The sequence below is a fragment of the Anser anser genome (genome assembly GCF_964211835.1).
Source record: "Anser anser genome assembly, chromosome: 3".
Lineage (NCBI taxonomy): Eukaryota > Metazoa > Chordata > Aves > Anseriformes > Anatidae > Anser > Anser anser.
This window is the reverse complement of record NC_139722.1, coordinates 28,570,085-28,586,861: the sequence shown is the minus strand read 5'-3', so window position 1 is coordinate 28,586,861 and position 16,777 is coordinate 28,570,085. Positions and strand designations below refer to the sequence as shown.

The window sequence follows — 16,777 nt, the reverse complement described above, 5'->3', positions numbered from 1 at the left end:
TTCTTATAATGAGCAGTTTACTTTTCAGAAACAAGCTTTCTGTCAGAAAAAAAAAATACCATGCTGTTATGCTGCTAATGTAGCATGAGCATACTCATTTAGAGCATTATGTAGTAAAGGTCTTAGCTCTGCATTGCTGGACGTGTCAGAATACCCTGTACCATTCTGAAGTCTCTGCAACAAGTACTTTATTCATTCAACAAAAGCAAAGATTTCACAGAGAAAGAAAGAACGGTAAAATACAGAAATGATTACAGAGAAAACTGGAATTAATATTTGGAAACTAACCTTGCAGTTATTTTCCAGAAACTGAGAATACTGGAAGTAGACTTTCTCCTTGCATATACATCTCAGAAGATTTGCACTGATCAAATCTTCTAAGAAATCAAAACATTGAAAATAAAACTGATGCAATGGCAGAAAATCTAGCATACAAAAAATGAAGAATTATGGGAAAATATTTTATTCCAAATGCTTTATTAAAAGTGCTTTCCTTTTTTTTTTCTGTTATTAATGAGATTGACAGTTTCTCACTGTCAGTCTTTTATAGTACTAAATGCAGAGATTATCTCTATGTATGCATGAATGTATGTATGTACGTAGGTATTTTATTTTGGGTAAATGGAAGATTAAATGTAACAGAGATCCAAATACCTTTTTGAGACCTCAATGGAAATATGGAGAACTATTTCTCTTCTTTAAGGTCCCAAATTCTTAATTTGTTAAAAATGCTGAACACATATTAATTGTAATGACAGCTTTTGCATAGCTGAGTTAAAGTTTAGACATCAGGAGTTTTTATCTTTTTAGTATTGCAAAAGTACATTTGTTTACAGCTAAATAATGTTTACTTTTGCATCAATGTTATGTAAAAAATATCATCTGGAATGAAAAGCTATCAGGAAATCAAAACTCAATATGTTGTGCATGGTTTTTATATTCCACAAAGAATGATTATTTTTCATAATCTTCATGAGAATCAACAGAAGATAAGCAACTGCCTTTTTCTAACAATGTAATTGAATGCAGTGGATTTAATTATACTAAAATGGTCATAATAACATGTAATAACAATACGGCCTATTAGCTTAATACAAACTGTTGTTTTACAGCCTTTTTATAAGATAAGAGTTTAGTTAGTCATGCCACATCTTGGGTACAAATCACATAATACATCTTTTCAGAACTCTGCCATCAAAGGAGACATTCAGAGGTTAAAATTCGGGATCATCAGAGAAACATATCTCTGTCATGTAGTGGTCTATTCTTGTTCACTAGGTAATGCAAAAATAATTTGTCATTGCTGCTCTCTTTTACTTGGGATCTCAAAGGAGTTCTTTAGTCTCACTTGTAAGAATGAAAGTTTTCTGCTTTATCTTCTGAAAAAACTTGTTGTAGGGACAGAAACATAAAAACAGTAGACTCTAATAACATGCAACATACCTAAAACTTTGTTCTATATTATTGTCTGAGGAACATCAAACGACACATTGATAATAACGGTGGATTCAGGGTTCTGCAGCTGCCATGGCCCCATGCCACAGTCGTGGAAGTGGTGCTGAGGAGAACACAGACAGGGTATAGAGACCAGAAATGATCCTGACCCTCAGAGATCATGTCAATATGAATTCCCACCGTGTAAGTGTCATCCTATGCAGTGCGGTCTTTCTGTTTCACTTGAAATAAAATGTCAGTGTTGCAAGTCTAAATCCAACTCTAAGCTTGCCACTGTCTCAATGTTTGGGTACAGTACTCTCATTTGGGCCAAGCTGTTCACTTTTTTTGCATCTGCCTGCATCAACTTGAACGAAATGCGTATTTAATTAGTGTAAATAGCATTTAAGGTTGTTACAATTAAGCAGCAAGAAACTTAGAGCTCTCCAAATTGCAAAGACAGAAGTGGCCAAAGACCAGCATATATTTTTTTCTTCTCCAGCTAAATATATAGGAGTAAATAAAATCATCTGAAGACTGTTCTCTGGACCTGATGCCAACTGGCAGGCCCTAGATCATGCCTATAAAAGTGCTTCTTGCAGAATACTTTGGCAACATTCAAAATAGGAATGATTCCTGAACTACCCTAACCAGTGAACTTTTTCAGTTTCACGGGTGATACTAGAGGGGTGGCAACATTTATAGGAACTGGAATAACTTGATAAAAATATGGATGATTATGTGTCAGCACCTCATGTTGTGGACCTTTCTTTTTAGTAAGTGTAACTTTTGTGAAAAGAATAAGGAGGTACCATATTTATTCATTACTTAGAATGTAATCCAAAGATTTTTCCCCCCTATATTCTTAGAGACCTTTACATTCATTTACATTTGCCTTGTCATTCATTTCATTGTCCTTACTTATTATCTCACTCTGCAAGACCAGACTAAGAAATCAACTCCAGAAAATGTAAGTGCTGTCACAGAGAACAAGAAAAAATATGTTGTTGACTCATTAGTTCATCTGCAACGTTAAAGAGCGTGTTACCCTGGTGTCTCCGTTGGGAACGATCAGGACCAACAGATGTGAGGAGTCTAAAACGATGCATCCTACTGCAGAGTGAAAATGCAATGACTCTGAGAGTAACTGATGTTGCCTATCTAAATAAATTTACACAGGGTAACGTGAGTGTAAATGGTATGTGGATGGAGAGCGGTGACTCCTTTATGGTTGTCTGGTCAAGGACCTCCTTCAGTACCTACCAAAAGGGATAAGAAAGGGCCAGGGACACAAACCTAACCAAAAAAATGAGGAATGAGTGATGGGAACCAAGCCTGGCCCCCCACACTAATTGATGAGGACAGTGAGAGTGTAGGGATGTTCAAGGTTATCTGCTCAGGGACCTTGTCAGCTGGGAAACTAAGGCAAAAAGGGGGAAGACAGAAACAAAGTGTACCAAGACACAGAGCTAACAAAGCAAACATGGAGACAATGACAAGGAACAAACCTCCCTGTCAGGCTAATTGGTGGGCTAAGAAGAAGCTGCAGCTGCCGCTTCAGGAAGATCAGCCTGGAGTTTGCAGCTGATGAAACTGTGAACAGGGGTGGGCAGACTGGGAGAGGTGCAGGAGTCAGAGAGCTCTGCTAACCCATGAGGGGACCGCAGGGGAAAGGGCAAAAAGGAGGAACAAAGAGGGAAAAATGCAGAAAAAGAGTATAAAAGGGGCCGGTTGCATGTAAAATGGGGCAGTCACTCCGCTTGTCTGGCCGATCACTGCACTCTGTCCTTTCTCCTTACACATTCCCATTAAATCTTAACCACCTCAGCATTTCCTCACTCTGTGTGTGTGCTGCAAGGGCTAAGTGCCAGCTGCTGGCGAGACCTGCGGGTGCGTGAGTGAAACTGGTGCCAGCTACAGGAGTCAGGCTGGCGGTGTGGGGACCTGTGGTGCCTGAGGCTGGAGTGAGTGGGGGTCCACAGCTGGAGCTCTCTGGATCTGGGGAGGGGAGGTCCTACAGACTTTAAGCCTGGGGACACCATTGTGAGTGACAGTCGGTGCCAGTCACTGGAGTCAGACCAGGGGTACGGCACCACTGGCCATGTGTTGTCAGCTGCCAGGGTCAGTGGGGGCTCAGCATCAGCTCTGGAGTGAGCGGGGTCTTCCACAGAATCACAGAATCATCTAGGTTGGAAGAGACCTCCAAGATCACCTAGTCCAACCTCTGACCCAACACCAACAAGTCTTCCACTAAACCATATCACTAAGCTCTACATCTAAATGTCTTTTCAAGACCTCCAGGGATGGTGACTCAACCACTTCCCTGGGCAGCCCATTCCAATGCCTAACAACCCCTTCGGTAAAGAAGATCTTCCTAATATCCAACCTAAACCTCCCCTGGTACAACTTTAGCCCATTCCTCCTCGTCCTGTCACCAGGCATGTGGGAGAATAGACCAACCCCCACCTCGCTACAGCCTCCTTTAATGTACCTATAGAGTGCAATAAGGTCGCCCCTGAGCCTCCTCTTCTCCAGGCTGAACAACCCCAGCTCCCTCAGCTGCTCCTTGTAAGACTTGTTCTCCAGACCCCTCACCAGCTTCGTAGCCCTTCTCTGGACTTGCTCGAGCACCTCGATGTCCTGGGGGGCAGGAGCGCTGTGTGCCCCCAAACAAGCCTCTGCAGGGGACTGGCATGAGCGGGGCAAGTGCAGGGCTCAGCACCAGTGGCTGGAGCAGAGCCGTGGGTCAAAGCCTGGCTGCTGGAAGGATCTACTTGATGCTGGGTGAAAACAGAGGGAAACAGTGGAGGTTGCTCTGATTCTTTTTTTTTTTTAAGCTACCAAATCTATAAAGTAATTATTAAGCACAGTGAAAATGAAATATGTTTCTGAGCTTTAATTAATCAGTTGTCTTCAACAAGATCAGGGAACTTGTGTGGTTTTTTTTAGCATATACGATAATAAAACTTCTCTTTCGTTCTTGCAGTTCACAGCTCATATTTGACACAGTTGTTTGCAGACCTACTGTGGTTTTTGTTTAATAGACTGAATGCTAACATCACATCCTAAATATTTCAAGGGTAATTAGTGAATTGTTTACTCTTGATCACATTCAAAGTGAAATTGCTAGGCAGGTAGAAGTTTCAGTCTTGTTTCTAGAACAAGAGGTTTACCTTTCTTATCAGGAAACCCAGATTAAAAGAGCTTTACGCCACTTTCTCTGGACATCCCCTTTTCCCTCCTCCTCTTCCCCCATTTGTTTTATTACCTTTTTACCATTTTATGATAATCCCAAACATGCCGTTTAATCTTCACTGACAAATGTCAGCAAGTAAGGACATTATGTAAAAGAATTTGGATTTCATAAAGCTATTGTCATGCTTAGGTACCTTTTTCCCAGCAGTTATCAAATGATTATCTGACCTTTCTGTCCTTCCAACCCGAAATGCATTGGGCAATGGATTTAACACTGTTTAGATAGAACTCATCTTCAGTTTATAATTAATAGACCCATATTTAATCATTGCATTTATGTAAGTACAAATCAGAAATCTGTGAACTATTACTGCTGGGTTGGACCGAGGCACAATTACCGGTAGCTTACCCAGCAAAAGTGCTCGATTGTTGCTGTATGCATTTCCACATTTATAATTATGCAAAAAGCCCTGTCTTCTTACTTGACCTTTAAAGCACCCAATGTGCTGATTGTAGAAAAAGTATTTTAAAAGCCTGATGGAAATTTCATAGAGTGTATATGCGACCCAGTGATTGTATCATCAGCAAATGCTAAACAATAATGGTTTAAGGTTGTTATTCTAATTTGGCCAGACCCTGCTACATTCAATCAAGCACAATCAAAGGTTCATGGCTGACATTCTAACAAGCGCAGGGTGAAGGCAGCTCACAGACTATTGAATTGCATTAACTTGTTTTCTGACATAAAGTACTGGGAATTAATTTCAAAATACGTTTATATATGCACACAGAAATACCTCTGCAAATCCATCATAGAAGCTTTTAAGGAAGAGCTAACAAATAGGTCTAAAGCCACTGTGAAAAGAACTGTATTTTTAAATAGAGGGCTTGTGTAATACAAGTACCCATGTGGTCATGTAACCAGTTACAGTGCTAGCAACTCAAAATATGTAGAAGAAAAATAGTAACTTATTTTTTTGAAGAAAAAGATGTTGTGTGGTCAGCTTTCTTTTGTTTAGCACATCTGTAAATGAGTTTAAAAAAAAAATCAAAAATGAAAACTCTTCCTGTCAGTTCCTCTCCTAACCTTCTTCCGTTCCAATCTTAAGAATTATGGTGCATTAAAACATATGATATAAAATATTTCAGAAAGATTATGACACTATTATTATCCCTTTATTGATAAATATTATGTCCTATTACCAGAAAGAGAAGAAATTTTAGATCTTTAAAAGTCACTGCTTTTTTCCTTTAGAACTCTCACCAAAGCTTGCTGCTGCAGAATGACTGCAGTCAGGCTGTCACACTTGGTTCAAGCCTTAGGAAAAAACATCTTGATCATAGCAAACAGAGCCACTGAGAATGCACGGATGAAATTACATGCATTATCAGCAAACTTCCTTTGTAACCAAGTAATGAATACAGCGTGCTGCAGAACCTTGTGTATTTGCTTATCTACCAAACATGGCAGGAAAACATTTCATTCTGTGACTGCAGTTCTAGCTACAATTTCCTCCTTGCCTTCATTCAGGTTAGCAAGTTTAAAAAAAAAATTTAATAATTAGCAAGTGTCAAAAAAACTCTGTAAAAAATGAGTTGGTTTTTTTTTGTCTCATCAACTGATTCCTTACATTTATTTTTAGCCCACAGAAGCCCTTTGTAATTTCTCTTATATTAATTTCATCAACAAAGCAAAACTATGCTTTTCATGCAAAGTTATTCACCATAGGATGGACATGCTGTTTGTTTTGCCTGCAAAAATGCTTACAGGCCTTTCAGTTAAAAGGCTAACATCACATTCGCATTTTTCTCTGAATATATTGCAAAACCAGAATTATACAGGAAATAAGCATAGAGAACTGCTTGCAAGTGTTGCTAATGTGGAGTCTTCATCCTCTCAGGAAAAAAGATAGGAGACCTTATCAAATGGTATGTGAAAAATCCTTTATATATCATTATCTAGAAGAGAGAATGAAGAAACTGCTTTGCAATGCTTTTTGTCTGTTTGTTTCAGAAGCTGATTTTGCATTATCAAACATAAACTGAGTTCATACCTTATCTATAGCATCCTAGCAAAAATACATGGTGTTAGGTTTATATAGTTCTGTTTAGTATATTCTATTTTTACACAGATTTTTCGTGGCACCTGTATTACAAAGGCACTTGAATACTTTTATACATAAGGCTGATTGAACACTGTTTCTTTGACACTGAGCTTCACCAGAACTCCTCTGCTTCATTTGCTGAAAGAAATCCCTACCTGGGAGGCTCTTGTTTAGTTCTGGTATTTCTCCACCATGCTGTCTTTCATGAAGACTGAGGCCTTGCAGCCAGTTGGTTACGGGAATGTAAATAAGCTTTTTTTCTGTAAAAATAAATTTAATAAAACGAAATTATTTACTTTGTACCTTCTGTTTATTGTTAACAATGTATTGATTCTGTTAAGAGTGACATTGTTAAGGGATGTGTGGACAGGGAGAGGGAGAAGAGAATGGATGTGTTAATATCAGGGCCTGATATTACTGCCTTCAGTCTTAGCAATGATGCTTTTGAAAATAAGTATTACAGATTACAGTAGGTCTGCACGCTGTAAAATACAGTGTATTTCAAATTGCTTTTCTGGATTATCTCTTTTGTGTGGTGAAAAAGGATATTTAAAAGATTTTAGGTCAATAGATGTTTTTCTGTCAAATTAAAAGCCTTTTTGCTATTGTTAAAAATGGTCTAACTTTTTTATTCAGCCACTATGTTTTGACTTTTTTAGCAATTACACTGCTTAGATTTCCAATGTGGTTTCATTTTAATGGAAGTTCAAGCCCCAATCACATGCCAGCTTACAGCTTATTAAACATCTTCTTTTGTGTTTCTAGCCTTTAATACCAAAACAGGTATTTACATGATTTTCTTTACTCATTGTTTTGGTAACAGCCTCTTGTGGTTTGGCCCCAGCAGGCAGCTCAGCCCCACATGGCAGCTCGCTCCCTCTCCCCAGGCGGGATGGGGGAGAGAACTGGAAAGGTAAAAGTGCAAGAGCTCAGTTTTACCCAGCTTTACCATGACACAATTAATTTGTCAGATAGTAATGTAAACTATATATGGTGGTAAAATATTTCTAAATTTATGCAGGCAAGGCATGGTGCCATGTGAAGCAGAAATGTCAGTCCTGGAGATATCTGCAAAGACAAGAATGCCTAGCAATTTCTGGTCCAGTTCATATCAGCTTGAAACAGGATCCGTATTCTTTGGTGGTTTGCCTCATCCTTATGCAATAAAACAGGTATTTTTTATCATTATTTATTTTAAGATGTTTTTATTTAAGGAATGGTTTATTGAATAAAATATAATTGAAGAAATTTAAATTATACAAAAATAAAAATTTCTTACACTCTTTTGAGGATTACATCCAAAGTATGAGTGTGCTGCAGAGTTTTTCTGGTGCCTGGGACTTCATTAGAAACAGCACTGTGACTTCATCTGCAATCCTGTTTGCCTTGAGTAGGCAGAGTTAGGGAGTAAACATGAGCAAATCTAGAGCAAATCTTTTATGAAGATGTGGAAAGTATAATAGCACTGGGTTTCAGAACCAAAAAGGACCTCTGCTTGCACCCTGTGCTGGCACAGAAAGGTGTGTCTAAAAATGAGAGGGGTGAGAATCTATGGAACTGCATCCAGGATTGACAAGTATGGAACAGGAGCTTGAATGTGTGGGGCTACGCTTGTAGTATGGTAAGGGTGTACATGGGGGTGAGGAGTAATGCTCAATAGGACTAACACAGAGTTAGGGAAGAAGTAAGCTGTGAAAATGGTGATGAGAGTACATACCAGGGCATGCAGTGGGCTGGGGAGAAGTGGATCAGTACTGAGTTGTTGTTATGGAGGAATTTGGGGTAGGGTAGTCACAGTAACAGACATCACTGAGTGACTTTAATGTTCTTGCAGAGCAGGAGGAGCATAGACACCAATTTCTATCCGATGACACTCACACTCTACACACTCGTGTTGATCAGAGCCCCAGCCCTGTAATCCCGCTGAGATTGGAGCTAAACACCCACTCCAGCTTCCAGAAGTGCAGTCCCTGTATGGAGCAGTTCCCAGATGGCTCAGCCTTCTGTGTCTTGTCAGGTGTCTCAGTATGGAGAACCCCTCCACACCCAAGGGACTACTTTCTTAAGTATTTATGGCTTTGCAAATTAAATTGTCGGCATAAGGTGCCAGAGGCCTTTCTTGTCACATAGCCCCAAGACAACCCCTGATGTTCCCCTTACCTAAAGGCAACCAGTGTTGCTAGGTGGTTGATTTCACCCCCTAGTCTTATGTCCCAGCTGTGGTACAAGAATGTGAAGTTGTTTATTATTAAATAACAAAGTTCATCTGTGAGTATTTGTTTTCCACACATAGTGGAATACACTGAACTGTTATTACTGGGTCAGCATAGACCAGATCTCACTTATCTGAGCAGTGGTCTTGGGTACTCATGGCCCCATGTCTGTAACAAAGTTAATCTGTGTTGTTTGTTTTCCCCACGCATAGCACAGTTATAGTCAGAGGTAAATACATGTAGCCAAAATTTCATTTTTCTGAGCCTTACTTGCGGGTAGGCTTCACCCTGTGACAATTGTTTTAACCTCTTCATTTCTATTCTGCTCTTTGGCAGGTGAAGGTCACCTTATCATGAGGTGAATACAGTAACTTCAAGCACAGATGTGTTTTTGATGCTGTGTTTGTAATGCAGCATTTCTAGATCGCATTTTGCTTGTAATAAATTACATAGTAACCAATGGAATGGCAATGCTGTTGAAATCCAATTTAAATGTTCTTGTGAGTAGGTGCTTTTAGGGTAGTAAAATACTCATCCAAAATTATCCTTCTAAATACTATGTACTGGCATTAAGAGAACATGTCAAATAGCTTTTGCAATCATATAACTTTTCCCTTAATTCAAACATTCATATTCAACTAACCATTCGTATGGAATATTTTATCATATTTGTTGCATATAAAATTTAGTTTACTATAGGAATCTATCTTCAAGAAGTATTCTAAACTAACGGGAAAGAAGGAGACAGCACTATCACTGTTTAAATGACATTTCTTGTAGAAGCTAAGTGAAATATTTTGGGGGCTCTCTAAAGAGGCTGTATTGAAGATTTAGAGAAGTTCAGTCCCTGGAGGGTATTTAGGAGAAGGTAAAGAAGCAATTTGTTTGAGGGCTGTTAATTAATGTGTGTGTGTGAGAAGGAAGCCTGAGATAGTAAAGAGCTTTTCACCAGCCAAAGGCGAAATAAAATCCAGGACAAGAAGTTTACCTTATGCAAGTTAAAATAACAATAAAACACAATGTTTTACGGGTAATTTACTGTGAAAACATATTGCCTGTACCTGTGTAGGACTCATAACAAGATGAGCTTTCTTCAAGTATGTGGCAATAGATGATTCTGTTCTTAATGCAGGATTAGTAGGTTATAGTCTATGTTATTATTATGTTATGGTCTATGCTTTTATGTTTTATCATGTTTATTATGTTATGGTCTATGTTTTTTTATTTAGATGAGGTAAAAACAGCATTGTGGGACAAGTGTAAGTGCTCGAGCTGGTGATACTTTACACTTTCTGAGTACTAGTAGGGGTATGTTCATTAAATGTCCCAAATGGTAAAAATGCATCTTAAACTATCAGTTGCCTCTCCAGTTGCCTCTTCAGTTTTCCACGACGCTTTTTTTGCAGTTTACTGCTTTTTGTTTGAGATTACGTAAAACTTTTATTTTCCTTCATTTTCCTTTCTCCTTTATGATTTCTGTGCTCATTTTTATCTTTTCTTAGTGTCTCATTTTGCCCTTTTTTTTTTTTTTTTTGTAGCTTTCGGCAAGTTTGATTTTCCTTGGTTTTCCCAACAAATTGTGTTGGCTATAAGCCATGTGCAGTCTATAAAGGCTGTATGCTCCCTTTTTATCAGGTAATGGAGAACAGTCTAAGTTCTTTTTATTTTGACTATTCATTCCCAGCAGCAGAAAACCACTCCTAGAAGTTTCTTTCTCGTCAGCTTTGACCCAGGCAGTCAGGTTGCTATTGTAAAACCTTCACCATCCCCAAAACAGAGAAGGTCTGTTTCTGACCTTGATCCTGCAGTTTGCTTCAAGGGAGATTTCAGCTCCAGCTGGGACTCAGCTCTTCCTGGCAAATGCTATGATTACTCTTGTAGTTGAGTCTGATAATGACCCTCATGATACCTGTGGTATCTGCCTAATAATACATTGTCTTGTTTTAGATGAGCTCCTTCTCTCACTAGAGCAGTTCATTGTGCTGTTGGCTGTTGGCCCTCCTACTGTCCAATTTTGTAGAAGTTGTAAAGAACAGTAATTTCAGACCCTAGACTGTTTTAGTTGATGCCAGTTGCTGTCTAATGGGAACCAGGGCCATAGCTGTTGACACAGGATTTGTCCATATTATTGGAACAGGCTCACACTACATTATTGATTTCCATCCTAGACCCCTTTTCCTTTCTTTATTAGTGAAGTTTGATATGATTGGTGCTGCCCTCAGGGTAAACATTCTCTGAGGATTTCCTATATTGCAATTTCCTAACCAGCTCTTGGTGCCCATGCACTTTTTCCACATAATTATTTTTGGTCTGTATGTTTATTATTGTGCATTGCTTAGAGTCAGAGTGCCCTCAACATACAAGGCAAGGTGCAACAGTTAGTCTTTGCCTTTTGGTCTAAAGTTGAAGCTTACATTTCCAAAAATTAAGGGAAATTACTTTCCCTACCTTGACAGCTTTCCAATTTGTTCTTTAATAACATTCTGCATTAGGGGTACTGTAAGGGGTACCCATTTACTCTTTCATTGGGGGTCTTTTTAGGGTCTTTCAAGAATTACTGAGAAGTTACTGTTTCTCTGTATGTACTCATAGAGGTCTTGAGTCTCTTCTGAACATAACTGGCATTCTGCCTGGCATACACCATCTTGAATGGAAATATCAATAAACAAAGTCATAATACTTCTAGGCTAGAAGGCTTGATTAGCACCACATATACATGTTTCCATCACTCAGGGTAATAAAAGACTTTGCATGCTATCAACAGAAGTTTGAATTTCCTTCCTAACCACCCTCTACTGATTTCCCTGGTTGTTGCCACAGCTTGGGAATGCAGAGATTATAGCCTTATAGAGAACAGATATATTACTCTCAAGGCAGCGATGTGTTTAAAAGAACATTTGTGACATCTGGGGAAGCAATGTTATACTACTTAATAGATTTCCTCACTAATCAGAACCTCTCAGACCTCCCAGATGACTGTGTCTAGTAGCAGTAGTTGGGGGGAGAAACGCTGTCAAGAGTAGAGCAGGACAGACTGATGGACTACTTAAGTGAGTTGAATATAGAAAGTATCATGGGTCCAGATGGCATGCACAAAAGCAAGCATGTGCTAGTAGCTCGTGTTATTGCGAGGCCACTCTCTGTCATCTTTAAAAGACTATAGCAATCAGAGGAGTTACCTAATCTCTAGAAAAGGACAAATGTCACGTCATGTTCATCTTCAAAAAGACTGAGGAGGAAGACTTGGGTAACCAGGTGCTGGTCAGTCCAATGGCACACTTCTGTTCCTGAGACAATTGCAAGGATGAAGGGAACAATCAAGGATTTAGCATGAGGAAACTGTGCCAGGCCAATATGATCACCTTCCATGTCAGAAGGCTCTGTGAACAAAGGTAGGACAGTGGATACCTCTTGCCTTTTCTTCCAGGCTCAGCTTCATTCCTGACTCCTCCCACTCCCCAACCCCAAAGTGTGCAGGGGAATGTGGAATGAGGGCTGTGGTCAGTCCATTACAGCTCCTCTCTGCGTCTCCTTCCTCCTCATGCTTTCCCCCTGCCCCATATGGTGCTCCACAGGCTGCAGTGCCCATAGGGACATAACTGATTCACAGATTCACAGATTCACAGATTTCTCTAGATTGGAAGAGACCTCAAGATCATCGAGTCCAACCTCCGACCTAACACTAAGTACTCCACTAAACCATATCCCTAAGCTCTACATCTAAACGTCTTTTAAAGACCTCCAGGGATGGTGACTCCACCACCTCCCTGGGCAGCCCGTTCCAATGCTTAATAACCCTTTCGGTAAAGAAGTACTTCCTAACATCCAACCTAAAACTCCCCTGTCGCAACTTTAGCCCATTCCCCCTCGTCCTGTCACCAGGCACGTGGGAGAACAGACCAACCCCCACCTCTCTACAGCCTCCTTTCAGGTAACTGTAGAGAGCGATGAGGTCGCCCCTGAGCCTCCTCTTCTCCAGGCTGAACAAGCCCAGCTCCCTCAGCCGCTCCTCGTCAGACTTGTTCTCCAGACCCCTCACCAGCTTGGTCGCCCTTCTCTGGACTCGCTCGAGCACGTCCATGTCCTTTCTGTAGCGAGGGGCCCAAAACTGAACACAGTACTCGAGGTGCGGCCTCACCAGAGCCGAGTACAGGGGCACAATCACTTCCCTCGACCTGCTGGCCACACTGCTTCTTATACAGGCCAGGATGCCGTTGGCCTTCTTGGCCACCTGAGCACACTGCTGGCTCATATTCAGCCGACTATCCACCAATACTCCCAGGTCCTTCTCGGCCAGGCAGCTTTCCAACCACTCCTCTCCCAGCCTGTAGCTCTGCTTGGGGTTGTTGCAGCCCAGGTGCAGGACCCGGCACTTGGCCTTGTTGAACTTCATGCAGTTGACCTCAGCCCATCGCTCCAGCCTATCCAGATCCTCCTACAGAGCCTTCCTGCCCTCGAGCAGATCGACACACGCACTTAGCTTGGTGTCGTCTGCAAACTTACTGAGGGTGCACTGGACGCCCTCATCCAGATCATCAATAAAGATATTAAAGAGGACCGGCCCCAGTACCGAGCCCTGGGGGACTCCACTAGTGACCGGCCTCCAACCAGATTTGACTCCATTCACCACAACTCTCTGGGCCCGGCCATCCAGCCAGTTTCTAACCCAGCGAAGCGTACGCCAGTCCAAGCCCCGAGCAGCCAGTTTCTTGAGGAGAATGTTGTGGGGAACGGTGTCAAAAGCCTTACTGAGGTCAAGGTAGACCACGTCCACAGCCTTTCCCTCATCCACCAAGCGCGTCACTTGGTCATAGAAGGAGATCAGGTTCGTCAAGCAGGACCTGCCTTTCATAAACCCATGCTGACTGGGCCTGATCGCCTGCTTGCCCTGCAAGTGCCGCGTGATGACCCTCAAGATAATCTGCTCCATGAGCTTCCCCGGCACTGAGGTCAAACTGACAGGCCTGTAGTTCCCCGGGTCTGCCCTCCGGCCCTTCTTATAGATGGGCGTCACATTGGCTAGCCGCCAGTCAACCGGGACCTCCCCCGATAGCCAGGACTGCCGATAAATGATGGAAAGAACTGCCTGCATGGCGCAGTGTGCCACAGGCTTCAGGGGACTCTCTGCTCTGGCATCTGAAGCAGCTCCTCCCTCCTTCTTCTCTGACCCTGGTGTTCACAGGATTGTTCTCACACATTTTTTCCTCACTCCTCTCCGCTGTCTGGCATTTTCTCCCTTTTTTTTTTTTTAAATAAATTCCCCAGAGGCGCTGCCGTCTTGGCTGCTGTGCCCAGCGGGGCTGTTGGAGCCATCTGGAACCAGCTGTGTCCAGCATGGGGCAGCCCCGACCTTTCCTCACAGAGGCCCTGCAGCACCCTGCAGCCAACACCATGACACCTGTACCTGATACACAGCTATAGTTCTCTGATTATATATACCCGTAGGCCAAAGATAGACAAAATATTTGGCTCAATATGAATTGGATGTTGAGGATCTGAAAATGTGGGTGGAAAACTAGATAACAGATACATACGCTGAAATATCTTGGATGAATTCATCCAACTTCAAGCACTGCAAACTTTCACACACACGGATTGTTTTTATGACTTTCTGTAAACTCTCCTTTGTAAAGTTTAGTGGGTACATATGACAGTGTAGTAAAACAGACCTGGTCAGAAGAAAAGCTACGCAGTTATGTTACAAGTAGCTGGCTGGCAGAGATCTCATGCTGCAGCCTCTGTAGAGTGAAAAAAATCCATTTCTCCCACAGTTTTGTTTATTAGTTATTTGAAAATTATATCCTGTTTCTTAGTTAAAGAATATAAAGGGTGTACTTGAGACTTGTCACGTATGACAAATAGGTAAACAGTTATATCAGCTAAACAGTTTAATAGCTTCATTTTAGTTTTTTAAAGCTGTTTATGATAGCTGTTTTCTAATACTTAAAAGTCAACAATGGGGGAATATAAACCAAATTACACACGCGAAAAAAGATATTCAAATCAGAAATTGAAAAAAAAAAGTATTTTGAAATCTCAAGACATGTTTCAGAATAATTAATTTCATGCTAGCTTTAGTGTCATTAATTGTTTACAATAGCTTGTTCCTCTGCAGAGAAGATAAGATTGGTATACTTGAAGGGAAATTAAAGATTGTTTTCAAATACCTACAGCAATAGTTGATTGCAGTAATAGTGTTATTTCTGCTGCTATAATTGCTCCAGTAATTTATATTTCTAGACTTAATAGTATTTTAGTATTGGGAATGTGAAATGTCATTATATCTCCATATTCCTTTTCAACATAAACAAATCTCCATAATTAAACTTAAATATTCAAAGAGAAGTTTCAAAAGAAAAAGAAGCTTCTGTACCAGGAGAATAATTTTCTAAATAAAATAAGGATAAAAGATGAAGCAGAAAGCATGCAAATTTATATGCAAGCACTGGTATCTCCATATTGCCAATGGGGAAATGCAACAGATAATTGGGTGATATGCTCAGGGTTGTAGTGTGTTGGTGTTGTGGCTGAGATGAAATGGAGATAATTCTACACGTAAATTCTATTGGTTAGACTACTGGCCCATGCCTGGCTGTGCTTTTTTGTGGGCACATGTTTTAAATACATAGATAGAAAACAGTTTTGTATGAAAAAAAAGTCAGTGTGATATCACAATTATATTTTGCTATAATACTACTCACTTAGCCTCAGAACATTCTCAGGTATTACTATATGTAGATATAAACAAACATTTTAATAAATGTTTGCTAATATGTAAAGAATTATATCTTTTCTGTTGCCATTATTTTACCCATCCACTGAATTCAATGACATTCAGTGAAGATACAGACAGTGTAAAACAGGTATTACAAAATGCAGAATCAGGCCCTTAATTTGTAATGATCTGAAGGCAGTTTTTTGTATGTACAGCTGCTGTGCTTCTATAGGCTGAAGCAACAGTAAACCCTCTGTAACTGCCTAGTTAGACATAGTTTATGACCCATTTCCCTTGCCAGAGTATTGCAAAGCAGTGGGAGAATTTAGTACAATCTATGCACAGAATTCAGGTTTGATTGTCTGGCATTCACCTTACCTGATAAAGCTGCAGAATGGGGCTCTGACAGTAACTGTCACAGAATAATTTATAATAATATTATATGGTGCTTCAGTGTACTGCTACAGTAGTCATCGGGTGTGAGCAAATTAAAGTTGCTGTTGGTGGTTCTGACCCAGTTAATGCCTTCTGGGCCAGTGTTGCAGCTGAGAAGATTCCTGGAGAATCTGACAAAAAGACAGGACATCCATCTTTCAGAGGATTACAAGCACATACGGGACTGCTGCATTACTGCAGTTGTTTGATGCAGTGGTATAAACAAGAGTGGCTAGTTTAAAACCTTGAAGGCATCAGGTCTTGAATATCCACAGATTTGCTGTTGTTCCACAGCAATCTGAAATTTTCATACTTAATCATTAATAATCATACGATTTATAAAAACATTTTATTTTGACAAAATTTTAACATACTTATGACCAGTTAGATAGACAGATGTGTTCATAGTCCCCTAAGTGTAAAAATGGCTTGTTTAATTTTCCGTTGGTTTTAGGTGGGTTTTTTTGGACCACTGTATATAATGAGACCTGTACATGGGTTGTAGTCTGTTTGTTTTGTTTGTGTTTTCTTTTTTTATCAGAAATCTGTTTGGCAATTGTCCAAATATTATTTCATATTTGATACAATTTAAAGCATCATCTGCTCCATGAGTTTAAGCTGTAGCTCAGAATATACTGTGTGGGAGCTAGTTGCTAGGCATTAATCTTCTCTCAAGGTGT

General features: G+C 40.4%; 1 protein-coding gene across 1 annotated transcript in view; it reads left to right on the top strand.

The window, feature by feature from the left end:
- The window catches only part of EYS (eyes shut homolog), an 855,622-nt gene that overhangs the window by 575,911 nt on the left and 262,934 nt on the right, over positions 1-16,777 (top strand). Inside the window, exon 34 of the mRNA XM_083831800.1 lies at positions 7,756-7,906. Coding sequence (XP_083687926.1) covers positions 7,756-7,906 — 151 coding nt within the window. The remainder of the gene's footprint in view (positions 1-7,755; positions 7,907-16,777) is intronic.